Below are 26,931 nucleotides of genomic sequence, written 5' to 3'. Positions count from 1 at the left end.
TCCCTAACTGCAGCAACGTACTCTTTTAGCATAATTTTGTTATAACCTTGCATAATTTTGTTATAACCTTGCATAATTTTGTCAATTGTAATGCCTCAGACCATCCCTGGACTAAAACAAGCCATCACCCAGAAGATCAAGGCCATCACAAAGGAAGAATGTGTTCGAGTCATTGACAACTTCGCTTGCCGTGCTCAAATATGCCTCCAGCGCAACGGTGGCTATCTGGAGCATGTTTTATGAACTGCTGTATTACTACTGTGGATGTAGTATTACATTGTAGGCATGTTGTTTTTCAGAATTTTTAACATCTCAGCTTTCCATTTTAGTTTAGTTTTTGAAAATATATTGATTGGTTCATGAAATAAAGCTGTTTGAATGGGTTAAAAGTTTTGTGAGACACCCTGTATGTCAGACGTCATCATGAGTTTGTGTAAAACAAAATGGAGGCCGGGATCACTCAGTTGAATCGAACTCCGACCAAAGTCAAAAGAAGAAACCAAAACGCAATGATTCCCCGCCGACTACACCGTTTTGAACAAGGCAGAGGAGAGACGAAACACTCGCTCGTGGACACAGCTATGATACGCGGCGGGGTTATTTCGAGGAGGAGCTTGCGCGATGGATTGAACTGAAGAAGAATGTTGTCATCAAACAATCCCCATTTTGCTGGTCAAGTGAGCACTTTTCATGCATTTCGTAAGAGATAATAATCATTCTAATTCTGTTATGTGATAATAGTGTATTTTGGACGTAATTGTAAAAAGGATTTCTGAAGTTGGGAGTTGGGGAGGGAGGAGGGGGGGGATGCGATTTGTCGTGGGGCAGGAATTATATTTATCGCCGTGGTTCACTTTGTGTCTTTTCATTTCGTACTTTGTTTTTGCCAGACCACCGGCACTTGACAATACAAACAGAGGAGGTTGAGTACTGGTGGTGGGTAGAAATCACCTGCAGAATGTCGCTCTAGATCATGTTAAAGCACAGGATAAGCCCAAACCCAGCACCCACCCACTCTGGTTCAAGTCAAGCCTATCGCATGCGCACTCTCTTACATATCCATCCGTTCCTGTAAACTGCATCATGGAATTCTACACAAACTTCGACTTGGTAAGTACTCGTTTATGTTTTGAATCATATCTCAAGATCCGAACTCCAAGTGTGATCGGCGATCGAAAAGAAGAGAAGAAGAAGGTTTGTCATGTAATGACATATGTTTGTACATCATTTTTCTTGTGGGTTTTCTTAAAAGAAGAGCTTTTGTGTATATTTGAGGAATGTAACTTCAGTTTGTACGGAGGCTGACAGCAGGCTCGAAGCCCTCCACCCCCCCCCCCCCCCTTTTGCTCCCGCGCTGCCAGAGCAAGATTATCATTGGTCCTGCTATGGTGACGTGGGAGGAAGCCGCGTTAGCTATAAAAGCCGCTGTCCTCGTGAGGTCAGGGTGAGGTGCATTGAGTTGGGTTAAAGGTGCGGGAATCTTTCCTTATGGTTGGTGCTTCTCCCCGGAGTTGCGTGTGGTTGTACTCGTATGTGAGCCTTAGTGCCTGACCAAATAAACCACGTCCTCGATACGCGGCTCCAGTCCCACTTGCAATCGTGAAGGGGGAAGGTACAGTGAGCTGGGTTAAAGTTGCGAGAATCTTTCCCTGTGCTTGGTGCCTTTCCCCTGGAGTTGCGTGTGGTTTCGGGTTATGTGAGCTTTAGTGGCTGACCTTATAGACCTCGTCCTCAAATCGCAGCTTCAGTCTTACTTGCAATAGTGAACAGTGCGCGCTGTTCACTCGGTTTCCACACGGCTAATTAGAGTAGTGCGTGCTACTCTTAAGGTTACCAACAAGCAGTGATCGAGCGGCGTCGCTCGATTTTGTCCAGGCCCCGAACCCCTGCCTAATTTTTTTCCTGCAGATTAGGACTTAGGTTTTGTTTTGGAGAGTAAGTTAGGTTTCCAGGGTACCTACGGGTCATGCCCGATTTTTCAGAAGCTCAAAGACTTAGATTTTATTTGTTAGTATAACATTGAAACTGTAGGGAAGCCAACCTAGATTCTTTATTGATATGTTTTCTATGGAAGAACCCACGTATGTTTTTTTGATTGTTTTGGTCTGAATACAATTTGGAATCCTATTACACTCTTGTTGACTTTACATTTTGTTGTCAGAAGTATTCTGTTCGTCTGTTCGTCTGGTGCGTGTGGTTTGGATGCCATCCTGACAAATGTCTTTTAAAACCGCATGCACGATAACGTCTTAGACACAGACAGTTAATATTTCCGCGAAGCTACCACCGCTCGGCGTTACAGTATCAAAGCTCTAGCTTCAAATATATCCCAGATAACCATTTATTTTTGGTCACCGTCTTTCCTTTTTACATAAATATAATCAAGTTTTCCCATAGAACCCACATGCAGCTCCCCGGTAGACACCAAGATCAGCGCATGCAAATAAAGTTATTTTCCCGAATCTATTCAAAACCCCGAACCCAGTGGAGTAAATGACAGAGAAGGCTTCGTGAATCGCGACATTTGGGGAGGGGAGACACAAATGACAACCAGCACACAGTTACAACTTATAATCGGTGATTTCGTCGTGGGGGTAGCCATTTTTGAGCGGGAATACCTTTCTTGCTTTTTTTGTAGACTCGGATTGAGCTCCCCTCGCGGAACATTTAGTTGAGAACCAATCTTGAGTTCGTCAAACCGTTCGAACTGACGCGCACCTATCAGCGATGTGTTAAAGTGTCTGTAGGATGTTTGGATGCCTCACCTATGACGTAGTGTCCAATGACGCGCACCTGTTTAAAGTATGTGTAGGATGTTACAAAACTTTACCTTGGACCTTGTGTCCCATGACGCGCACCTCGCAGAGCTGGAGTATGTATGGTTCAGGGGCGACCAGAATGACGAACCGACCCTCGTTCAGCTGGCTGGGGTCGCAGGTCAACACAAACTCGGCACCGTTTTCCAGAGTTTCGTTGCGGTGTTCCGCGCACTTCTTCGTCAGCATCGACAACGTCTCCATCCCATCGTTCTCCACGAACACATCGAAGTGTTTCAGTTGATTACCTAAGGGAACAAGAAGGGCAAAGCCCATACGACTCACATGCTTGACCTTGACCTTTACATGACCTTGACCTTCAGGGTCAAGGTCAAATAACTAAACCTAGCAATGACATCATACATTAAGAACTGCTTTACACATTTTCCCTACCAAAATACATGTGACCTTGACCCAAGGTCAAGGTCATCCAAGGTCATGCAACACAAAGCTGTTAATTCAAGACATAGGAAGTACAATGGTGCTCTTTCTACCATGAGATATGGTCACTTTTAGTGGTTCACTACCTTATTTTGGTCACATTTCATAAGGGTCAAAGTGACCTTGACCTTGATCACATGTGACCAAATGTGTCTCATGATGAAAGCATAACATGTGCTCCACATAATTTTTAAGTTTGAAACAGTTATCTTCCATAGTTCAGGGTCAAGGTCACTTCAAAATATGTATACAATCCAACTTTGAAGAGCTCCTGTGACCTTGACCTTAAAGCAAGGTAAACCAAACTGGTATCAAAAGATGGGGCTTACTTTGCCCTATATATCATATATAGGTGAGGTATTCAATCTCAAAAACTTCAGAGAAAATAGGAAAAATGTGAAAAATAGCTGTTTTTTAGACAACATTTATGGCCCCTGCGACCTTGACCTTGAAGCAAGGTCAAGATGCTATGTATGTTTTTTGGGGCCTTGTCATCATACACCATCTTGCCAAATTTGGTACTGATAGACTGAATAGTGTCCAAGAAATATCCAACGTTACAGTTTTCCGGACGGACGGACGTCCGGACGGACGACTCGGGTGAGTACATAGATTCACTTTTGCTTCGCATGTGAGTCAAAAACGAATTTGTTGTTACGCCAAAACAATGTTGTGACCCATATTGGGAATCCCTCACGTCTTATTTTGTTACGTGGGGCATGCACCGAGGGACCCACTTGCTCTCGGAACTCCCAATAGGAGTTAACCTTTGCCGGATGCCGCTTTTGACTACACACTCCCGACGATGCGGGTTTGTCTGAACCCATACATTTGAAGGAGGGTTTTTACCGTTTATTCCTCTAACGACGATGCGGGTTTGTCTGAACCCACACATTTGAAAGAGGGTTTTTATCGTTTATTTCTCTAACGACGGGGTGGGTTCAGGGAAACCCACAGCGCTACTTCAGTGGTTGCATCGAGTTTCTCCCTTCACCGACCTCTTGCACGGGAGGGAGAGGGGGAGGGAGAGACTGAGAGAGACTGAGAGACTAAGAAAGAGAGAGAGAGAGAGAGAGAGAGAGAGAGACTAAGAAAGAGAGAGAGAGAGACTAAGAAAGAGAGAGAGAGAGAGACTAAGAAAGAGAGAGAGACTAAGAAAGAGAGAGAGAGACTAAGAAAGAGAGAGAGTCTAAGAAAGAGAGTGAGAGACTAAGAAAGAGAGAGAGGGAGACTAAGAAAGAGAGAGAGGGAGACTAAGAAAGAGAGAGAGAGAGACTAAGAAAGAGAGAGAGACTAAGAAAGAGAGAGAGAGAGAGAGACTAAGAAAGAGAGAGAGACTAAGAAAGAGAGAGAGAGACTAAGAAAGAGAGAGAGACTAAGAAAGAGAGAGAGATACATCATACTAAGAAAGAGAGAGAGAGAGAGACTAAGAAAGATAGAGAGAGAGAGACAGATAAAGAGAGAGAGAGAGACAAATAAAGAGAGAGAGAGACTAAGAAAGAGAGAGAGAGAGACTAAGAAAGAGAGAGAGAGAGACTAAGAAAGAGAGAGAGAGAGACTAAGAAAGAGAGAGAGACTAAGAAAGAGAGAGAGAGAGACAAAGAAAGAGAGAGAGAGACTAAGAAAGAGAGAGAGAGACTAAGAAAGAGAGAGAGAGACTAAGAAAGAGAGAGACTAAGAAAGAGAGAGAGAGAGAGACTAAAAAAAAGAGAGAGAGACTAAGAAAGAGAGAGAGAGACTAAGAGAGAGAAAGAGAGACTAAGAAAGAGAGAGAGAGACTAAGAGAGAGAGAGAGAGACTAAGAAAGAGAGAGAGAGAGAGACTAAGAGAGAGAGAGAGAGAGAGAGAGAGACTAAGAAAGAGAGAGAGAGAGACTAAGAAAGAGAGAGAGAGACTAAAAAAGAGAGAGACTAAGAAAGAGAGAGAGAGAGAGAGACTAAGGGAGAGAGAGAGACTAAGAAAGAGAGAGAGAGAGACTAAGAAAGAGAGAGAGACTAAGAAAGAGAGAGAGAGAGACTAAGAAAGAGAGAGAGAGAGACTAAGAAAGAGAGAGAGAGAGAGAGAGAGAGACTAAGAAAGAGAGAGAGAGAGACTAAGAAAGAGAGAGAGAGAGACTAAGAAAGAGCTAGAGAGAGAGAGAGAGACTAAGAAAGAGAGAGAGAGACTAAGAAAGAGAGAGAGAGACTAAGAAAGAGAGAGAGAGAGAGACTAAAAAAGAGAGATAGAGACTAAGAAAGAGAGAGAGAGACTAAGAAAGAGAGAGAGAAAGAGAGACTAAGAAAGAGAGAGAGACTAAGAGAGAGAGAGAGAGACTAAGAAAGAGAGAGAGACTAAGAGAGAGAGAGAGAGAGACTAAGAAAGAGAGAGAGAGAGAGACTAAGAAAGAGAGAGAGAGAGACTAAGAAAGAGAGAGAGAGACTAAGAAAGAGAGAGAGCGAGAGACTAAGAAAGAGAGAGAGAGACTAAGAGAGAGAGAGACTAAGAAAGAGAGAGAGAGACTAAGAAAGAGAGAGAGAGAGAGAGACTAAGAAAGAGAGACAGAGAGAGAGACTAAGAGAGAGAGACAGAGAGAGAGACTAAGAGAGAGAGACAGAGAGAGAGAGACAGAGAGAGAGACAGACAGAGAGAGAGACAGACAGAGAGAGAGAGACAGAGACAGACAGTCAGATAGACAGACAGTCAGAGAGACGGATAGACGGATAGACAGACAGACAGACAGAGCAACTGACAACAGACATACAGACAGAGAGATACGGACAGACAAACAGAGAGACAGAGAGTCTCTTGGAGACAAACAGGCAGACAGACACTGTTCCGCCGCTTTGGTAATTATGGGTGTAGCAGAACCCGCGCCGTCGGCAGAGGGATAGTTACAATCACTACTACTCTTTAAAAGTATGGGTATGTGTGAACCCGCGCCATCGGTAGTGTTTATGTAAATTATCATAATCAATTAATTCTGATGTTTTGTCATGTACACACTAAAAATTTGCAGACAGAGAGCAAATTAGGTGTGTGAGAGATACTTAAAATTTCAAAACGATACCTTTAATGGTTCCAGAGTTACAATGATTTTAGTGTGTCTCTGGGTACAGGTGAACCCAGGAAGCACGGCAAAGGTTAACCCCTCGCCTTCGTTACCCCCGCCCCTCCCTCAACCACCTTATACCATAGACATTTAAAGACATTTACAAGACCCTGTTTTCTAAGATATTCGGTTCATAAGCTCTGTAAGCTTACACCGATTTTAATACCTGATTATCTGAGGGTTTTGTAGGCCTTAAAAGGATGATTCCCCCAACTATGACCCTGACCCCCCCCCCCCTCCACCCCCCACCCCCCAGCCAAAAAAAGTAATCTGGCGAAAGAAGGTGTAATCAAGAATCCATTCGGCAATCATTTCGCGCATTGTCATTTCTGCTCGGATAATTTCTCCATCCAGTTTTGTTACTGTATCACTCGACTCAGACTTCCTGATAAAGAAACCAGTAATTCGAACGTCTTTTGTCTTTTGGTTTCCCTGAGCTCTCTTTACTGCATCATTGTGATAATGTGTCGCGATGTGCTCTGCACAGTCATATTTTCCAACGTGTTCACACAAAAAGTCACTGTGGCAAAGGGAACACAAGACGTGGTTTGGTCCGTTTGATTGAGGTCACAGGCATGGCCACGATTCCATTTACACGGTGTGTCAACTGATTCCGTTCATCCACCGGATGTTTCCGTTCATCCGCAGGATGTGTCCGGTCATACATCCCCATTTTCGTCACTTTCTTCGGGAAAAAACGTTGTGGTAAGTCGTGTGGGCAGCGCGCTTGTGTGATATTGAAAGAATAAGGTAGCGAAATGGTTGGGCTATGTGTACGATAAGTACCAAGGTGCTAGTGAATCCTAATAATAACACACGCGGGCCGAACGTGGCAAAATTACCTGATTTTTTAACATGTTCTTGTTTTTCTCGCTCTGTTATCGAATCTGACCCCTGATTTGCACATGATCATCAAAACCATTGCCTGTTACGACATTTCGCTTGAACAGAAGTTTATAGAAACCCATGGCTTTGTACAATCACTTGTCTTTTGAAAACATACAGATTCCGTTCATACTCCATGTTTCCGTTCGTACAAAAGTGCATGTTTCCCTTCGTACGAACAGCGTTTCCGTTCATACACATTCGTTAGATCAGAGTCAAACAGGCCCCCACTACAAGTTCTGTGTATTCCAATCGTCTTCAAATAGCACAAAGTACGAATGCGTGAAATTAGACCTATGTGAACCATAAGATGAATTGAATTTGCAAAAAACAGTTTTGTGTCCGTTCGTACTGATTTTGACGGGAAAATGTGTCTGTTCGTACCACTTTCATCCAATTGTTTCCCTTCGTACGCTTTTCATGACATTTGTGATTTTTGGTAGAAAGCTTGTGCAATTAGCATTATAATACCCCTAATTCGACTTATGTATAACCCAAAATGCATGTTGTTCATGAGTGCAAAAACACGCGACTGTGGCTTTTCTGGTGCAATACCATCCCTGTTTAAAATCTTACTGAAGAGCAAACATTTTGATAAGTGTGTCTTCTTCCAGTTTCCTTACACAATGTCATTTCAAAGATCTAAACTTATGTTCGGGAATCGTAATATTCACCAATTACTCAGGTGAGTCAAAAATAGAACATATGTATTGCTAATATAGTTCCAGGCGCCTTACTATCATAACAAAATACCTACACAAGTAAATAGTTTTGTTTGTGAGGCAAATTCACGGGAAGACAGTAGAAGAAGTAAGGCGAATTCAAATGTTTCAAAGTAAATGCTAATTGCTCATTAGAATTAAAAGGAGCACAAGTAAGCCAGTTGACTAAAAGTATAATTATAACAAAAATGAAAGAAATTATATATTTATTTCCTACCCTCATCACTAGCCAGACATTTTTTTTAACATCCACAACATTTGAAGAGATTGTTTTTATTTAACTTTTTTTTTACAAGAACTATGATGATCTCTTATCGTCTTGACAAAATTGAGTGTTGGCTGGCCCAGATAATAATTATATTACTTGGGTGAACTCATTTCGAAATACCCCAGACACTAAGCTGTGACCCAATCAAACAATGGCATCATAACTTGATGAGCTCACGACTTATGTTCTTGATAGCTCAGTAGATATGTTCAGGGTCGAAAATCATCTCGAGCAATCATGCATTTACAATGCTGTGACTTTTTTTGTTTTTGTTTACATCATATCAAGTTTTGACTAACAGAGACATGTTTAATTATGTATCAGGTTTCTTCTGACGCTTTTTTTTTCTTTTTTTTTCTTTTTCTTTTTTACATTTAGTCAAGTTTTGACTAAATGTTTTAACGTAGAGGGGGGAATCGAGACGAGGGGCGTGGTGTATGTGCGTGTGTGTGTGTGTGTGTGTCTATGTGTGTGTGTGTAGAGCGATTCAGACTAAACTACTAGACCGATCTTTATGAAATTTGACATGAGTGTTCCTAGGTATGATATCCCCAGAGGTGTTTTTTTCATTGTTTTGATAAATGTCTTTGATGACGTCATATCCGGTCAGGCAGCACTGTCACGCTCTCATTTTTCAACCACATTGGTTGAAATTTTGGTCAAGTAATTTTTGACGAAGCCCGGACTTCGGTAGTGCATTTCAGCTTGGTGGCTTAAAAATTAATTGATGACTTTGGTCATTAAAAGTCTGAAAATTGTAAAAACAATATTTGTTTTATAAAACGATCCAAATTTACGTTCATCTTATTTTCCATCATTTTCTGATTCCAAAAACATATAAATATGTTATATTTGGATTAAAAACAAGCTCTGAAAATTAAATATATAAAAATTATTATCAAAATTAAATTGTCGAAATCAATTTAAAAACACTTTCATCTTATTCCTTGACGGTTCCTGATTCCAAAAACATATAGATATGATATGTTTGGATTAAAAACACGCTCAGAAAGTCAAATCGAAGAGATGTACAGAAAAGCGTGCAATCCTTCTCAGCGCAACTACTACCCCGCTCTTCTTGTCAATTCCACTGCCTTTGCCATGAGCGGTGGACTGACGATGCTACGAGTATACACTCTTGCTCAAAAATTGCATTGCGTTCAGTTTCATTCTGTGAGTTCGACAGCTACTTGACTAAATGTTGTATTTTCGCCTTACGCGACTTGTTCAGGTTTCTTCTGACGCTGAGAGTTGTACTGACCATCGAGGTCGGCGCGGTTGTGGACGTGCAATTTGAAGATTCTGTAGGATTCCCCCGTGTCCACCTGCCACCAGCGGTAACCTGTTCCGTCAACTAACGGGTTGGTGGCCGCACACAGATTAGCGTCGCTGTCGGCGAGCACCCCGTCATTGACAAATAATGCGTTACCATATAGAGTGGAACTCATCGAAGCTGTCTTCTTTATTGCCACATTGAAAGGTACTGAAACAGTACAAGGAATTCGTTACTGGTGCATTTCACAGTGCTGAAACAATACAGTAAATTATGCGTTGCTGTGTTCTCAGTGCTTTAATCAGTACGCACGCCAGGGGAAGTGGTACGTCACAAAAATCACTGCGTGGTACGGCAGCATTATGTATTCCGGTAGTCAACCAGATTTCGAGCTCAAAAAGTGTTTCTCTTTGAAACTGATAGTTCTTGCGTCGTAATTATCAAAGCCACTGAAGTTTGCTTCTACTTAGCGGATTCATGATTGTATGAAGATTAACATGTTATCGATTGGATTTTTGAGGCGTCTGTATTGGATTTATGGCAGCATCGTATTTGTCCAATTATTGTTCGACTTTCAAAATAAGTTGAGTTTACAGGATGTTTGAAGCAACAAAGATCAAGTAATGTGACGTATTATAACTAAAATGTATCGATAACAGTGTCCCAATACACAAGTGTGTATTGTTTAGGTTTGCGTCGCTTTGCTAGCAGTGTGCAGTATCCAAAAGTGCACGGATACAAATCGAAAACTGAACCTCCAAAATCAAATCGATAACATATTAATCTTCGTGCAATCATGAATCTGCAAAGCCCAAAACACCATCGCTGGCTTCGATAATTACGACACAGTAATTATTCGCACCCGAAACCTTGTTGACTACCGGACTATGCTGCCGTACTACACAGCGATGTTTGTGGCGAACCACTTTCCCCGGTGAATTCTGCATTGCTACATTCCAGGGGGCTTTAACAGTACGATAAATAGTTTACTGATAATGATACATGTCACGCGGTGCTGAAACTATAAGGTAAATTCTGTATTGATACATTCCAGGGGGCTTTAACAGTACGACTAACTGTTTACTGATAATGATCCATGTCACGGTGCTGAAACTATAAGGTACATTCTGTATTGATACATTCCACGGTGCTTTGACAATACAGTGAATGTTCTATCAATACATTCCACGGTGCTTTAAACAGTACAGTAAATGTAAGTCTTTGTTGATAAATTCCATGGTGATTTAACAACACAGTGATTTTTTTTTCATACACCCTACGATGCTTTAAACAGTACATTGCTATCTTCCTTGATATATTCCACGGTGCTATAGCAGCAGAGTGAATTCAAGTCTGCATTGATAAATTCTATGGTGCTTTAACAATTCAGTGAATTTTGTATTGATGCATTCCACGGTGCTTCAAACAATACAGTGAATTCTTTATTGATACATTCCATAGTGATGTAAACAGGTCAGTGAATTCATTTTTTTAGACAAGTTAAGCCCTCCTGCCTTAAGCTGGTCGTACTATAACGGTAGTCCAAGGTTGCCGAGAGTAGGTGAACAATCCAGTGCCGCTAGGGACATCAGGAGTAACAATGAAGTGCCAAGGGACACATGTCACGTATTTGTGAATAGTACTTGAACGGAAGCCGACTTCGTAATGCAGATAGTAGCCTTACTGGTACTCAAGGGCTGCATAAGTTGCGGATTTGGGTCAAAGGTTACGGTCTTCCAGGACGTTGCTACGGGCCGTACAAAATAGGCAAGTTAACGGTCTGCGGGTAGTAAGTTAGGTGTCTTCCATACGGAGTCGGCCTTCCATTCAATGGCCTTTTCCTAGTCCATGACAGGTTTCGGGTCCTCGCACTTATCCGATCATCGTTACTCTTGTGAAGTCCCTCGCAGCACTGAAAGTATCGACTTTTGACAACCTGTCACTACCACCATGTTTTATACAGTCAAACACGCTTAAGGCTGTAGGATACACCTGAAAGTACACTGGAGTAGCCTCCCTTCCCGGATTTAGAACGCGTTTCGTGTCGTAACAGATTATTCACTTATTAGCCATAACCGTATGCAAAATAATGAAATAAACATTAGGAAATGGCAGAAGTTACAACTATCGACATTCTCTATCCGTGCAAAAACAAACAATCGTTAGAACTTGCATTTACGACATGTCGTGCGTGAGAACGTGTCAGTAAACAAGCACTTTTTGCCTGGCTGAAGAACCATACGAGTCAATCTAAAACAGACGACAAGTAATAGAAAGCAGTCTGCGGATAAACATAACAAACTGCTGATGAAATAACGAACTGTTTGAACTGTTCATTCGTTGTGTGTCTTGGTCGAGTGCGTGTTGTCGTCATCCCGTATGCATGTGCGTAATAGTTAGTGACTCGGTGTGTAAACATGTATGATTGAGTGTGTGGGTGCAGAAACCCTGTGCACGCAAAAAACGAACACCGGACCATCCAGTTCACTAAATCTAAGGCACTCCTTGACACTATCACTATACTACTGGCTTACCCAGTGTGTCACAGCCATACGCTTTGTTGCAGACGTATTTGCAGGACCGGTCAGGAGGGCACTCATTGCATGAATTCCTTCCAAAGTACCCGCTTTTGCATACTAGGAGAGAGTTACAGAAAAACAAAGTTAAACAAGAAGACCTAATGCTCATACGACTCACCATCTTCATAATTGGCATGAACGCTCAAGAATAAAGATAATTTTCCACATGCATTGATCAGGGCCCGTATTCTTAAAACAGCTGCAACTCATATACTGGCCTGTAAAACCACTTACGCTCGATAAGTCCGCTAAGTGTTATTTATAAAACTCCGGTAAGGACTTACCCGGGTGTCTCCGAGCTGTAAAGTTAGAGGACCCATCCCCCTCCTGTAAAACGGTCAATTTTGAATAAATCTTGTTCAAAAATCGTTTGTAGACCTATGTCCCTCATGGACACACTTTGGTGTCATTTAAGCACCGATGCATTGCGGACAAATACGAGATACCGCTCGCGAAAGATTTAAACCGATGCTCGATCATACCGGCTTGTGGTGAAAGCATGCTAGCGTCTTCTTCAATGCATTACATTGTCAATTTAATTAACTGATTCCGTGCCCGAACGGTTCTCTCGTTCACCTGATGCGTGATTGAGTCTAGTTTAAATCTCCATCTGCCCGTAATTATTTTTTTACTCTTTGGCATTTGTTTATTTTCGTTTATTTTCTTCATGTGCAAAAGAGTACGTTATAATAGCAAAATTGATTTAAAAAAATAATTTTAGGCAGGAATGTTTAAAAAAATATATTTGGTTAACATGATATTAGTTTATTGATAAAGTTTGTTAACTTAAACATGTAAACATTTGATTAAAAAAATAAAATAAATAACCATGAAGAAAGATGCTCCCCGCTTCAAAAAACAAAGGTGGGAGAGACAAAAACCCACCTAAAATGCGGTAGCAGCCACCTGCATGCAACTGAGATTAAAAACAAAACAAAATAAACAATAAATAAAAAAGGTCTCCCCGTGTTTTTATTTCATTCAGTTTGTTTGGGTAGTTGCTATTGACTTTGAAACTGACACGCTGGCTAAAACGCTGCAACATTGTGTCCTTCAAAGTCAAACTGTCGTTTACCTACCGCCCAGTATTTATTTTTACTGCCCAGTAATTATTTATTTTCCCCGGCCTCCGGTATTCATGTGTGTCTAGCAGAAGGTCGGCAGCTACCAGTGTTGGTTATGTATAGAATTGAAGATTCCCGATGCTTGCTCTTCTCTGTGCACGCGTTAGCGGCGTTTTTGCCGGCGTGTCAGTTTTAAAGTCAATAGCAACAACCCAAACAAACGAAATTAAATAAAAACACCGGGAGATATATATATATACTGAGCAACAAAAGAAACGCGAATTATTTTTCGATATTTTGATTTTAAAAAACGCAGTTAATCTGAGAGGAACAATTTTCGGGATATAGATGCACTATGCAGTCATGTGTAAGAACGCTGTTGTGTGAATATGTTCCCATTGCTGCTGTCTCAACGCACGGGACAAGCAGTTTCCACGTGAAACACATGATGCGCGCTTACAGCACGTGCAAGCGGAATAAGGGAAACCTCATGTGTGGCATGTGTTCACTGATGCATTAGTAATAAAAAGAGACCATGGCACGCGTACTGCCAGTCTAACTTTTGACAGAGTCAAGATGCCAAGATTGACACCAGAACAACGCGAGAGGGCAGTGGGTCGATTATCGGCTGGTGATGACCCAGAAGCGGTAGCAGTCGCTTTCAATGTGCATCTGTCAACAGTATATCGCCTTCAGCAACGTTTTGTCAACACTGGAAGCACTGCTGATACACAACGAAGTGGAAGACCTCGCGTTACCACACAGAGACAAGATCGCCAGACCCTGCGTCATCATTTGAGAAACCGATTCCATACAGCAAATGAAACAGCCAGGAACACCATCGGTAGCCATCTGAGACCTATCAGTGGCCAGACAATACGCCGAAGACTTGCTGAGCGAGACCTCCAAAACTGCCGTCCCGCTAGAGGACTAGTCCTCACTCAAAGACATCGCATGGCGCGCCAGCAGTGGGCCCAGGATCACATCAACTGGAACTGGAGACAATGGCGAAACTTTCTGTTCACCGATGAGAGCCGTTTCTGCATTAGTCATGTTGATGGGCGTGTCAGAGTGTGGCGAAGAAGAGGTATCCTTGGCATTCGTTGTCATTAATCCAACAACGATGGAACTTTCCTATCTAAAAGTCTGTGCTGGCGATATGGGTTATTAGTTGATATTAATGGTGGCAATATTGCAAGTAAGTAGTTTGGCACCTTACGGTGTACAATCTTGTGAAATAATATCAATTTTGGACGTTTACGCCTCTCTAAACGTGAAATAAAGCCTGACTCGTGGTACAGTAACTGTTGTTGATGGCTTGTACCGCGGACTGCTCCAACAATGATCTTCATCTTTAAAGCTTCATCTTTGGCGAAAAGTGATGTCTGAAGAGGTTGATTCACGGGTGTGTGTGTGTGTGTGTGTGTGTGTGTGTGTGTGTGTGTGTGTGTGTGTGTGTGTGTGTGTATGTGTGTGTGTGTGTGTGTTAGTATGTGTGTGTGTGTGTTTGTGTGTGTGTGTGTGTGTTTGTATGTGTGTGTGAGAGAGAGAGAGAGAGAGAGAGAGAAAGAGAAGAGAGAGAGAGAGAGAGAGAAACATTGAAACATTGAAACATTGAACTTTATTACAGGAAAGATAGCATTAGGTCCGTAGGACCTTTCTTACAGCTAGTCCTGATCTAACCAAAATGGTTATAATCGAAATGGGAAGAGAGAGAGAGAGAGAGAGAGAGAGAGAGAGAGAGAGAGAGAGAGAGAGAGAGAGAGAGAGAGAGAGAGAGAGAGAGAGAGAGAGAGAGAGAGACGTAAGACGCAAGACATTTTATTGATTAAACACACAAGGTTTATTTCAACAGGGTGTGGGAAGGGGGGTCAGCGGGGGGGGGGGGGGGGGGGGTGTAAGAGAGAGAGAGGGGGGGAGTTGTGTGCAATAACGCATCCTTTGAACACTTCGATGACAAATGACCAAAATATCGTGTTTCTAGCTGAAGAACCGCTTCTGCCAAGGGTATAGCACCTATTAAACGCCCACCCCCCACTTTTGGGCAAAATTGATGCATAGGGTGGGTGGGCGTATACAAGGTAGATAACGGTAATATCATGTTGTAGCCAAGTGCACTTCGCTACCCTAAACACTCTAATCATCGCATAGCGAAACAGCCTTGTGTTCAGTACAAAGGGGATCACCCATCCCATAGCAGACGATACGATGATGCGCGCGCACCTTGCCGGCGCAAATTCTAATAAGATACCTTTCTTTATATATCTACCTAACTTCTATCTTTCAAAGTCCCTTTTATCTTTGATACGGTCCTAATTATATTTAGGTTTGCATAGAAGTCACTGATTAGGCTGGATGGCTGCATATTATTGTGTTATTTACGATAATGCTTCGAACTGACCAAAGCGTCACTCTGACCTTGACCGGTTTTCATGTATCGTCGAGAGAAATTGATTCTCACAAACTCATCTTTGTCTTTTCAATCATTGTTTTGTCATTTTTGTATCACTATTACATATCCCGTACCTATGTTGCATACGATTTTAGTTTGTTTATAAGGATTTGGTTGTAATGAGTGATGCTTGGTTCCTCTGCAAAGATTGCTAATTTATGCAGACAGGTACTCGCGCAGGAATTTAGCCGATTCCATTTACTTTCGGACTTTACCGCTTCGTACTAAGTCAATGTATAATTTTCTCCCAAGTAACGCATATCATGATGTTTGTCTAGGGTTGTTCTTTTTATCTGTATGATTTATGAGTTTGTCCATTATTCCAGTTTAGAGAGTTTTGTAATTTTCCGCACTGAAGTTGGTTCAGTGCCTTCACTAGGACCATTGTTTTTGCATCCTACTAAATAAATATAAGTTTTTCCGAAATGTGATCTATTGCAATAGAAAGCTAAAGGTCGTAGCTTTAATTTGATGTATTGTTTGTTAGGATTGGTTATGTATTTGTTTAAATAACGTAGGGTAAAGCAAGTGTAAGAAACACAGATTCCGTGTTTCTGGCCGTATTCAGTCCGATTTTCATCACCGCCGGACAGTGCTTTCTGTGCAGTCCGCGCCGGGGCTATAAGTATAAGCCGGACACCGGCATAAGCATGCATTCGCTCCTAGCAGCTGAACACGACACTACACTTGCTTTGCTGTCTACGGGTTTCGCCTTCGGCCTCTACGTTTCCTTGCATTGTTTTCTTGAATAAAAAGTTGAAACAAGACGCTTGGATTTGGGCTTCGTGTATCTTCTACTACCCTTTCCACTCCTCCACTACAATGTTAACCAAAAATGTAAACCAAAACAATCATTCTCGCCTTAAATTAATTTTTAAAATCAACTTTGATATTACAACGTACTCTCTTGCACACGAAAAAATTAAACAAAAACAAACAAATGACAAAAAGTATAAAATTAAAAAAGTAAGGCCTGGTGGCAATTTGAACTCGACTCAATCGCGCATCAGACGAATTCTATAACCGTTCGGCTACGGAATCAGACAACAAATTATCGCCACTGTAATGCATTAAACAAGAGGCTAGCACGCTTTCGCAACACGCCGTTATGACCGAGCATCGGTTGAAATCTTTCGCGAGCAGAATCTCGTATTTGACCACAAGGCATTGGTGCTTAAATGACACGAATGTGTGTCCATGAGGGACATAAATCTACGAACAATATTTGAACAAGATTTATTTTAACTTAACGGTTTTAAAAGACAGTGTTAGTGAAGTTACTGACAGGTAGCGACTTTACAGGAGGGGGAGGGGTCCTCTAACTTTACAGCTCGGAGACAACCCGGTAAGGACTTACCGGTGTTTCATATATAACACTTAGCAGTTGGCGGACTTATTGAGCGTAAGTGGTGGTTTCGTAGGCCAGTATATGATTTGCAGCTTTTTCAAGAATACATTTTGTTCACATATTGTTTGTAGAGAGGAGCTAGCATAAGGAATCTCATATTCTAATAATAACCAAGTTTGGTAGCTGCCGACCTTCCGCCAGACACACATTAATACCGAGAGAAAAGAAATAATTACTGGGCAGTAAAAATAAATACTGGGCGGTAGTTAAATGACAGTTTGACTTTAAAGAACACAATGTTGCAGCTTTATCAAGAATACGGGCCCAGTACTCTATCCCATGGTAACCTTCAAATGTGACAAAAATCGACCAGATCTGGGTCATGTCTTGGTGTAACAAGAAAAGCAAATGCTTACACACGACTCGCCTTCGTTACCACCGTCCCTCCCTGAACAACCTTACCCAATTGAAGACTCCCTCCATTTAAAGACATTTTCAAGACCCTGTTTTCTAAGATACTCTGTTCATAACCTCTGTAAGCTTAACCCCATTTTAAGACCTCATTTTCTCACGGTTTTGTCGGTCTTAAAGGGAGGATTCCACTACATTTGACCTTATGACCCCGTCCTCCTCCCCCCCCCCAAAAAAAACCCCACCTCCTTCCAAACACCATCACTAACAGAAGAGGTATGATATACTTATATATGTCGTGCCTAGATCCTGAAAGTGTCTAAGTTCTTGAATTAGGTAGTCTCTTGCCTAATTCGTGAAATAGGCAACGGCTGTGCCTAACCTGTGAAATCAATGTTGAATTTTGCCTAATTTGTGAAATTTTATTATTTAGGCTGCCTATTGCATAAATTAGGCAGCCTAAGTCGTGAAATTAGGCAACGTTTCGATTTAGGCACGACTACTGTACAATTTAGGCAAAAATGTCTACAGAATAGGCAAAATCCTTGCCTAATGTGTCAAATCAATTCTAAGGTCTAACTGTTTTACAAATTAGTCAGTCTGTTTGAACCCAAAATCATCCGCGTGCGTGCGCGCCTCCCACTGGGTTGCGGGTGACAACATATCAAGTTTGTGAACACTACTAACTACTTGTGAACAGTACTAACCGTGATACAAGTGAGATAATAATCACACTGGAGCATTTCAGATAAACTTTCTCAGTCACTACTTTACACCAGCACCTGACTGTCAGTGTTAGCCAAATCCAGCCATGAAAACTAAAAGGTCACAATTTCGTATTCGTTTCAAGTACATCTCTAGAAGAACTCGGTCCACAGAATTCAACTGAAAATGATGCAGAGGTAGAAGGTGCTGTTGGAGATGCCGCCACTTCAAGTGTAGCTCTAGAAGAATATATATCCACCCTTTTTGGGTGTGTTAACAAGAATTATAATAATTACTTATTGTCTTGGCTAGCCCCTATATGACTCAGACACTTGTGTGACCTCATTTTTGACACTAACATGATGTCATCACCAATAATAATAATAATAATTGTCAGTAAGTACTGGTGTCACATGACTGATGTGAACCAGTTGATTGGCTAATGGCGATGCGCTAAAACTGTTAGCGCACTCTTGGAGTGCGCTAACTTTTCCACAGAGCGTATTCTTCCGCCCTTTGCCTAAGCGAGACTGTGCTCTTATCCTCAGAATTAATTAATGACATGTAGCTTATATTCTACACAATACCAAATGACCATACATTCCCTGCTTCTCAATTAAAGCAGAAGTGTTTTGTTTTTTTCTGACAGATTGCATGTGCCTGTGCCACAATGCTACTGATCTAAAATAGAAGCCGCTGTGTTTCATCTAATTTTCGCCGACTTGCATAGATTCTTCTCATATGCCGTGTTAGTGGCATGTAGCTTATCATCCACATTACCAAATGATGAGTTAGTATACAATTCCCAGCGGCTAACAGAAAACACAAGTGTTATTCCGATAACCTACCAGCCAGACCAGTTTGGAAGACTGACTCGATCGACTCTCATACGTAGCAGACTATGTACACGGAAATACGACTGCATCAGTTCAGTAAATGAATGGTTTCCGAATCATTATTTCAAGGCAAGAACAATCGTAATCGAAAACGTGTAGGGTTCAGAACGTTCTTACCATATATATAAGACTTATTACCTCATGCGTGCAGACTCAGTCAGTGCAGACTGCAGTGGTTCGATTGCTCTTGCCTAGCACAGTAGCAGACGACATAAACCCCGCTCAGCAAATTAACATGTTGGGCAAATGTGAACTAAAAAACGATGGGGATATAAAACATGTAGGGTTCAGAGCATTCTTACCGTTCATATTTAGTATCAGACTCCCCGATGAATGAAAATACAACACAAGAAATATGCCACATTTATTTTGAAAATGTGCAACCGTCTAGTCCTTCGACTTCGAGTCAATTCAAGGGGAGTCACTCCGCACAGTCAATCCGTCGAACCTCGACTGGAGGTTTCGAATCGCAAATAACGAAGAGTACAGTCCTTTCTCCGAGTTCAAATGAGGTCTCTCTGAAAGATCATCACTGTTCAGCTTAACGCTACACTGGAATTTACCAACAGAAATTAAAATGCGTGTGACGAAAGCACGACACACTTGAGACACCCAACACAAAAGTACTGAACACTGACGACCTAACCACACAGTTATGCCTATTCAAATGCGCAGCAAAATGTGCGTTTGGAATCTTCTTTTTTCTATGGCGGTACTGACAATATCGTTATTGAAACAATCCCAGTGCACTAAGGGATTTATAGAGCAAATTTCTCGATTTGCTCTATAAATCCCTTAGTGCACTGGGATGTCTCAATAACTTAAATGATAATAATAATAATAATAATTGTCAGTAAGTACTGGTGTCACATGACTGATGTGAACCAGTTGATTGGCTAATGGTGATGCGCTAAAACTGTTAGCGCACTCTTGGAGTGCGCTAACTTTTCCACAGAGCGTATTCTTCCGCCCTAGCCTAAGCGAGACTGTGCTCTCATCCTCTGAATTAATAATGACATGTAGCTTATATTCTCCACAATACCAAATGACCATAAATTCCCTGCTTCTCAATTAAAGCAGAAGTGGGTGTTTTTTTCTGACAGATTGCATGTGCCTGTTCCACAGTGCCACTGATCTAAAAATAGAAGCCACTGTGTTTCATCTCATTTTCGCCGACTTGCATAGTCTCCATAGATTCTTCCCATATACCGTGTTAGTGGCATGTAGCTTATCATCCACATTACCAAATGACAAATGATGAGTTAGTATACAATTCCCAGCGGCTAACAGAAAACACAAGTGTTATTCCGATAACGTACCAGCTAAAGCAGTTTGGAAGACTGACTCGATCGACTCTGTCATACGTAGCAGACTGCACTGAAATACGACTGCATCAGTTCAGTAAATGAATGGTTTCCGAATTATTATTTCAAGGCAAGCACAATCGTAATCGAAAACGTGTAGGGTTCAGAACGTTCTTACCATAATATATAAGACTTATTACCAGCCTGGCTCATGCGGGCAGACTCAGTGCAGACTGCAGTGGTTCGATTGCGCTAGCCGCCTAGCAGACGACATAAACCCCGCTCAGCAAATTAACATGTTGGGCAAATGTGAACGAAAAAACGATGGGGATATAATACGTGTAGGGTTCAGAGCATTCTTACCGTTCATATTTAGTATCAGACTTCCCGATGAGTGAAGATACAACACGAGAAATATGCCACATTTATTTTGAAAATGTGCTTTCCGTCGACCTTGGCAAGGGGCAAAACTCTGCACAGTCAATCTGTCGAAGCGCGATGAAGGTTTCGAATCGCAAATAACTAAGAGCATAGTCCTTTCTCCGAGTTATGAGGTCTCTATGAAAGATCATCACTTTTTAGCTTAACGCTACACTGGAATTTACCAACATAAATTAAAACAAGAGTTTGCGTGTGACGAAAGCACGACACACTTGAGACAGCTCACACAAAAGTAGATCCGTGACACAAACCTGACCACACAGTTACGCCTATCCAAATGCGCGTTGCAAAATGTGCGTTTTGAATCTTCATTTTTATCTGGCGGTACTGACAGTACCATTATTGAAACAATCCCAGTGCACTAAGGGATTTATAGAGCAAATCTCGAAAATAATTATTGAACTCAGCGCTATGCGTTTCGTTCAATAATGAATTTTCTCGATTTGCTCTATAAATCCCTTAGTGCACTGGGATGTCTCAATAACTTAAATAATAATAATTGTCAGTAAGTACTGGTGTCACATGACTGATGTGAACCAGTTGATTGGCTAATGGCGATGCGCTAAAACTGTTAGCGCACTCTTGGAGTGCGCTAACTTTTCCACAGAGCGTATTCTTACGCCCTTTACCTAAGCAAGACTGTGCTCTCATCCTCAGAATTAATTACTGACATGTAGCTTATATTCTCCACAATACCAAATAACCATAAATTCCCTACTTCTCAATTAAAGCAGAAGTGGTTTTTTTCTGACAGATTGCATGTGCCTGTGCCACAGTGCGGCTGCCACTGATCTAAAAATAGAAGCCGCTGGGTTTCATCTAATTCTCGCCGACTTGCATACATTCTTCTCATCGTGTTAGTGGCATGTAGCTTATCATCCACATTACCAAATGATGAGTTAATGAGTTAACCAAAATTCCCACCCGCTAGCAGAAAACACAAGTGTTATTCCGATAACGTACCAGCTAGACCAGTTTGGAAGACTGACTCGATCGACTCTGTCATACGTATTGCCGCACTGACTACACTGAAATACGACTGCATCAGTTCAGTAAATGAATGGTTTCCGAATTATTATTTCAAGGCAAGAACAATCGTAATCGAAAACGTGTAGGGTTCAGAACGTTCTTACCATTATAAGACTTATTACCAGCGTGCCTCGTGCGTGCAGACTCAGTCAGTGCAGACTGCATGCAGTGGTTTGATTGCCCTAGCAGACGACATAAACCCCGCTCAGCAAATTAACATGTTGGGCAAATGTGAACGAAAAAACGATGGGGATATAATACGTGTAGGGTTCAGAGCATTCTTACCGTTCATATTTATTATCAGACTCCCCGATGAATGAAGATACAACACGAAAATATGCCACATTTGTTTTGAAAATGTGCGAACCGTCGAGTCCCGCGGCTTCGAGTCAATTCAAGGGGAGTCACTCCGCACAGTCAATCCGTCGAAGCTCGACTGGAGGTTTCGAATCGCAAATAATGAAGAGCACAGCCCTTTCTCCGAGTTCAAATGAGGTCTCTCTGAAAGATCATCACTGTTCAGATTAACGCTACACTGGAATTTACCAACAGAAATTAAAATGCGTGTGACGAAAGCACGACACACTTGAGACACCCCACACAAAAGTAGATCTTTACTGTACACGACCTGACCACACAGTTATGCCTATTCAAATGCGCGTTGCAAAATGTGCGCTTGGAATCTTCTTTTTTCTATGGCGGTACTGACAATATCGTTATTGAAACAATCCCAGTGCACTAAGGGATTTATAGAGCAAATCTCGAAAATAATTATTGAACTCAGCGCTATGCGCTTCGTTCAATAATGAATTTTCTCGATTTGCTCTATAAATCCCTTAGTGCACTGGGATGTCTCAATAACTTAAATAATAATAATAATAATAATAATAATAATAATAATAATAATAATAATAATAATAATAATTGTCAGTAAGTACTGGTGTCACATGACTGATGTGAACCAGTTGATTGGCTAATGGCGATGCGCTTAAATCTGTTAGCGCACTCTTGGAGTGCGCTAACTTTTCCACAGAGCGTATTCTTACGCCCTTTGCCAAAGCGAGACTGTACTCTCATCCTCAGAATTAATTAATGACATGTAGCTTATATTCTCAATTAAAGCAGAAGTGGGGTTTTTTTCTGACAAATTGCATGTGCCTGTGCCACAGTGGCACTGATCTAAAAATAGAAGCCGCTGTGTTTCATCTCATTTTCGCCGACTTGCATAGATTCTTCTCATAATATGCCGTGTTAGTGGCATGTAGCTTATCATCCACATTACCAAATGATGAGTTAGTATACAATTCCCAGCGGCTAACAGAAAATACAAGTGTTATTCCGATAACGTACACAGCATTTGGAAGACTGATTCGATCGACTCTAGCAGACTACACTGAAATACGACTGCATCAGTTCAGTAAATGAATGGTTTCCGAATTATTATTTCAAGGCAAGAACAATCGTAATCGAAAACGTGTAGGTTTCAGAACGTTCTTACCATATAATTATAAGACTTATTATACCAGCCTGCCTTATTCGTGCAGACTCAGTGAAAGTGCAGACTGCAGTGGTCCGATTGTTCTAGCCTAGCAGTAGCAGACGACATAAACACCGCTCAGCAAATTAACATGTTGGGCAAATGTGAACGAAAACACGATGGGGATATAATACGTGTAGGGTTCATAGCATTCTTACCGTTCATATTTAGTATCAGACTCCCCGATGAGTGAAGATACAACACGAGATATATGCCACATTTATTTTGAAAATGTGCGAACCGTCGAGTCCTTCGTGGGGTAGTCAATTCAAGGGGAGTCGCTCCGCACAGTCAATCCATCGACGCTCGACTGAAGGTTTCGAATCGCAAATAATGAAGAGCACAGTCCTTTCTCCGAGTTCAAAATTAATGAGGTCTCTCTGAAAGATCATCACTGTTCAGCTTTAACGCTACATTGGAATTTACCAACAGAAATTTAAATGCGTGTGACGAAAGCACGACACACTTGAGACACCGGCCCACACAAAAGTAGATCTTACTGTACACGACCTGACCACACAGTTATGCCTATTCAAATGCGCGTAGCAAAGTGTGCGTTTGGAATCTTCTTTTTTCTATGGCGGTACTGACAATATCGTTATTGAAACAATCCCAGTGCACTAAGAGATTTATAGAGCAAATCTCGAAAATAATTATTGAACTCAGCGCTATGCGCTTTGTTCAATAATGACTTTTCTCGATTTGCTCTATAAATCCCTTAGTGCACTGGGATGTCTCAATAACTTAAATAATAATAATAATAATAATAATAATAATAATTGTCAGTAAGTACTGGTGTCACATGACTGATGTGAACCAGTTGATTGGCTAATGGCGATGCGCTTAAATCTGTTAGCGCACTCTTGGAGTGCGCTAACTTTTCCACAGAGCGTATTCTTCCGCCCTTTGCCTAAGCGAGACTGTACTCTCATCCTCAGAATTAATTAATGACATGTAGCTTATAATTCTCCACAATACCAAATGACCATAAATTCCCTGCTTCTCAATTAAAGCAGAAGTGGTTTTTTTCTGACAGATTGCATGTGCCTGTGCCAGTGCCAGTGATCTAAAAAATAGAAGCCGCTGTGTTTCATCTCATTTTCGCCGACTTGCATAGATTCTTCTCATAATATGCCGTGTAAGTGGCATGTAGCTTATCATCCACATTTCCAAATGATGAGTTAGCATACAATTCTCAGCGGCTAACAGAAAACACAAGTGTTATTCGGATAACGTTCACAGTATTTGGAAGACTGATTTGATCGACTCTGTCATACGTAGCAGACTACACTGAAATACGACTGCATCAGTTCAGTAAATGAATCAATGGTTTCCGAATTATTATTTCAAGGCAAGAACAATCGTAATCGAAAACGTGTAGGGTTCAGAACGTTCTTACCATATAATTATAAGACTTATTACCAGCCTACCTGGTTCATTCGTGCAGGCTCAGTGACAGTGCAGACTGCAGTGGTTCGATTGTTCTTGCCTAGCAGACGACATATTAAACCCCGCTCAGCAAATTAACATGTTGGGCAAATGTGAACGAAAAAACGATGGGGATATAATATACGTGTAGGGTTCAGAGCATGCTTACCGTTAATATTTAGTATCAGACTCCCCGATGAGTCAAGATACAACACGAGAAATATGCCACATTTATTTTGAAAATGTGCGAACCGTCGAGTCCTTCGTGGGGTAGTCAATTCAAGGGGAGTCACTCCGCACAGTCAATCCATCGAAGCTCGACTGAAGGTTTCGAATTGCAAATAATGAAGAGCACAGTCCTTTCTCCGAGTTCAAATGAGGTATCTCTGAAAGATCATCACTGTTCAGCTTAACGCTCCACTGGAATTTTCCAACAGAAATCAAAATGCGTGAGACGAAAGCACGACACACTTGAGACACCGGCCCACACAAAAGTAGATCTTACTGTACACGACCTGACCACACAGTTATGCCTATTCAAATGCGCGTAGCAAAATGTGCGTTTGGAATCTTCTTTTTTCTATGGCGGTGCTGACAATATCGTTATTGAAACAATCCCAGTGCACTAAGGGGTTTATAGAGCAAATCTCGAAAATAATTATTGAACTCAGCGCTATGCGCTTCGTTCAATAATGAATTTTCTCGATTTGCTCTATAAATCCCTTAGTGCACTGGGATGTCTCAATAACTTAAATAATAATAATAATAATAATAATTGTCAGTAAGTACTGGTGTCACATGACTGATGTGAACCAGTTGATTGGCTAATGGCGATGCGCTAAAACTGTTAGCGCACTCTTGGAGTGCGCTAACTTTTCCACAGAGCGTATTCTTACGCCCTTTGCCTAAGCAAGACTGTGCTCTCATTATCAGAATTAATTACTGACATGTAGCTTATATTCTCCACAATACCAAATGACCATCAATTCCCTGCTTCTCAATTAAAGCAGAAGTGGGTTTTTTTTCTGACAGATTGCCGCATGTGCCTGTGCCACAGTGCGGCTGCCACTGATGTAAAAATAGAAGCCGCTGTGTTTCATCTAATTCTCGCCGACTTGCATAGATTCTTCTCATATGCCGTGTTAGTGGCATGTAGCTTATCATCCACATTACTAAATGATGAGTTAATATAAAATTCCCACCCGCTAGCAGAAAACACAAGTGTTATTTCCGATAACGTACCAGCTAGACCAGTTTGGAAGACTGACTCGATCGACTCTGTCATACGTAGCCGCACTGACTACACTGAAATACGACTGCATCAGTTCAGTAAATGAATGGTTTCCGAATTATTATTTCAAGGCAAGAACAATCGTAATCGAAAACGTGTAGGGTTCAGAACGTTCTTACCATATATAAGACTTATTACCAGCGTGCCTCGTGCGTGCAGACTCAGTGGCAGTGCAGACTGCAGTGGTTTGATTGCCCCAGCAGACGACATAAACCCCGCTCAGCAAATTAACATGTTGGGCAAATGTGAACGAAAAAACGATGGGGATATAATACGTGTAGGGTTCAGAGCATTCTTACCGTTCATATGTAGTACCAGACTCCCCGATGAGTGAAGATACCACACGAGAAACATGCCACATTTATTTAGGAAATGTGCTTTCCGTCGACCGTGGCAAGGGGCAAAACTCTGCACAGTCAATCTGTCGAAGCTCGAGGAAGGTTTCGAAACCAAGAGCACTGTCCTTTCTCTATGAAAGATCATCACTTTTTAGCTTAACGCTACACTGGAATTTACCAACAGAAATTAAAACAAGAGTTTGCGTGTGACGAAAGCACAACACACTTGAGACAGCCCACACAAAAGTAGATCCAGTGACACAAACCTGACCACACAGTTACGCCTATCCAAATGCGCGTTGCTTCGTTCAATAATGAATGTTTTCGATTTGCTCTATAAATCCCATAGTGCACTGGGATGTCTCAATAACTTAAATAATAATAACACAACATTATTCTATAGCACTGTTCACCGCCATATAATAGTCTCATGGCGCTTTACAAAACTCTGAACATTAAAATTCAACATTATACATATAAAAAGTTTCCTCATAAGAAATAAAATACAAGAACTATTAGCTTACATTTCATAAACAACAACCACATACATAAGATAATCTTGAAGATTTAAAAAAAAGATGAGGAAAACAAATAAGTAATAGACAATTTTTTACA

General features: G+C 41.4%; 1 protein-coding gene across 1 annotated transcript in view; it reads right to left on the bottom strand.

Moving 5' to 3' along the window:
* The window catches only part of LOC138972810 (multiple epidermal growth factor-like domains protein 6), a gene marked incomplete at its 5' end in the record, with an annotated part of 348,682 nt that overhangs the window by 305,739 nt on the left and 16,012 nt on the right, over positions 1–26,931 (bottom strand). The window contains 3 exon segments of the mRNA XM_070345474.1: positions 2,831–3,064; positions 9,482–9,703; positions 12,028–12,129. Coding sequence (XP_070201575.1) covers positions 2,831–3,064; positions 9,482–9,703; positions 12,028–12,129 — 558 coding nt within the window.

The sequence above is a fragment of the Littorina saxatilis genome, linkage group LG8 (assembly GCF_037325665.1).
Source record: "Littorina saxatilis isolate snail1 linkage group LG8, US_GU_Lsax_2.0, whole genome shotgun sequence".
Taxonomy (NCBI): domain Eukaryota; kingdom Metazoa; phylum Mollusca; class Gastropoda; order Littorinimorpha; family Littorinidae; genus Littorina; species Littorina saxatilis.
Note: the sequence above shows the minus strand (reverse complement) of the source record. Positions and strands in the feature narration are given on the sequence as shown.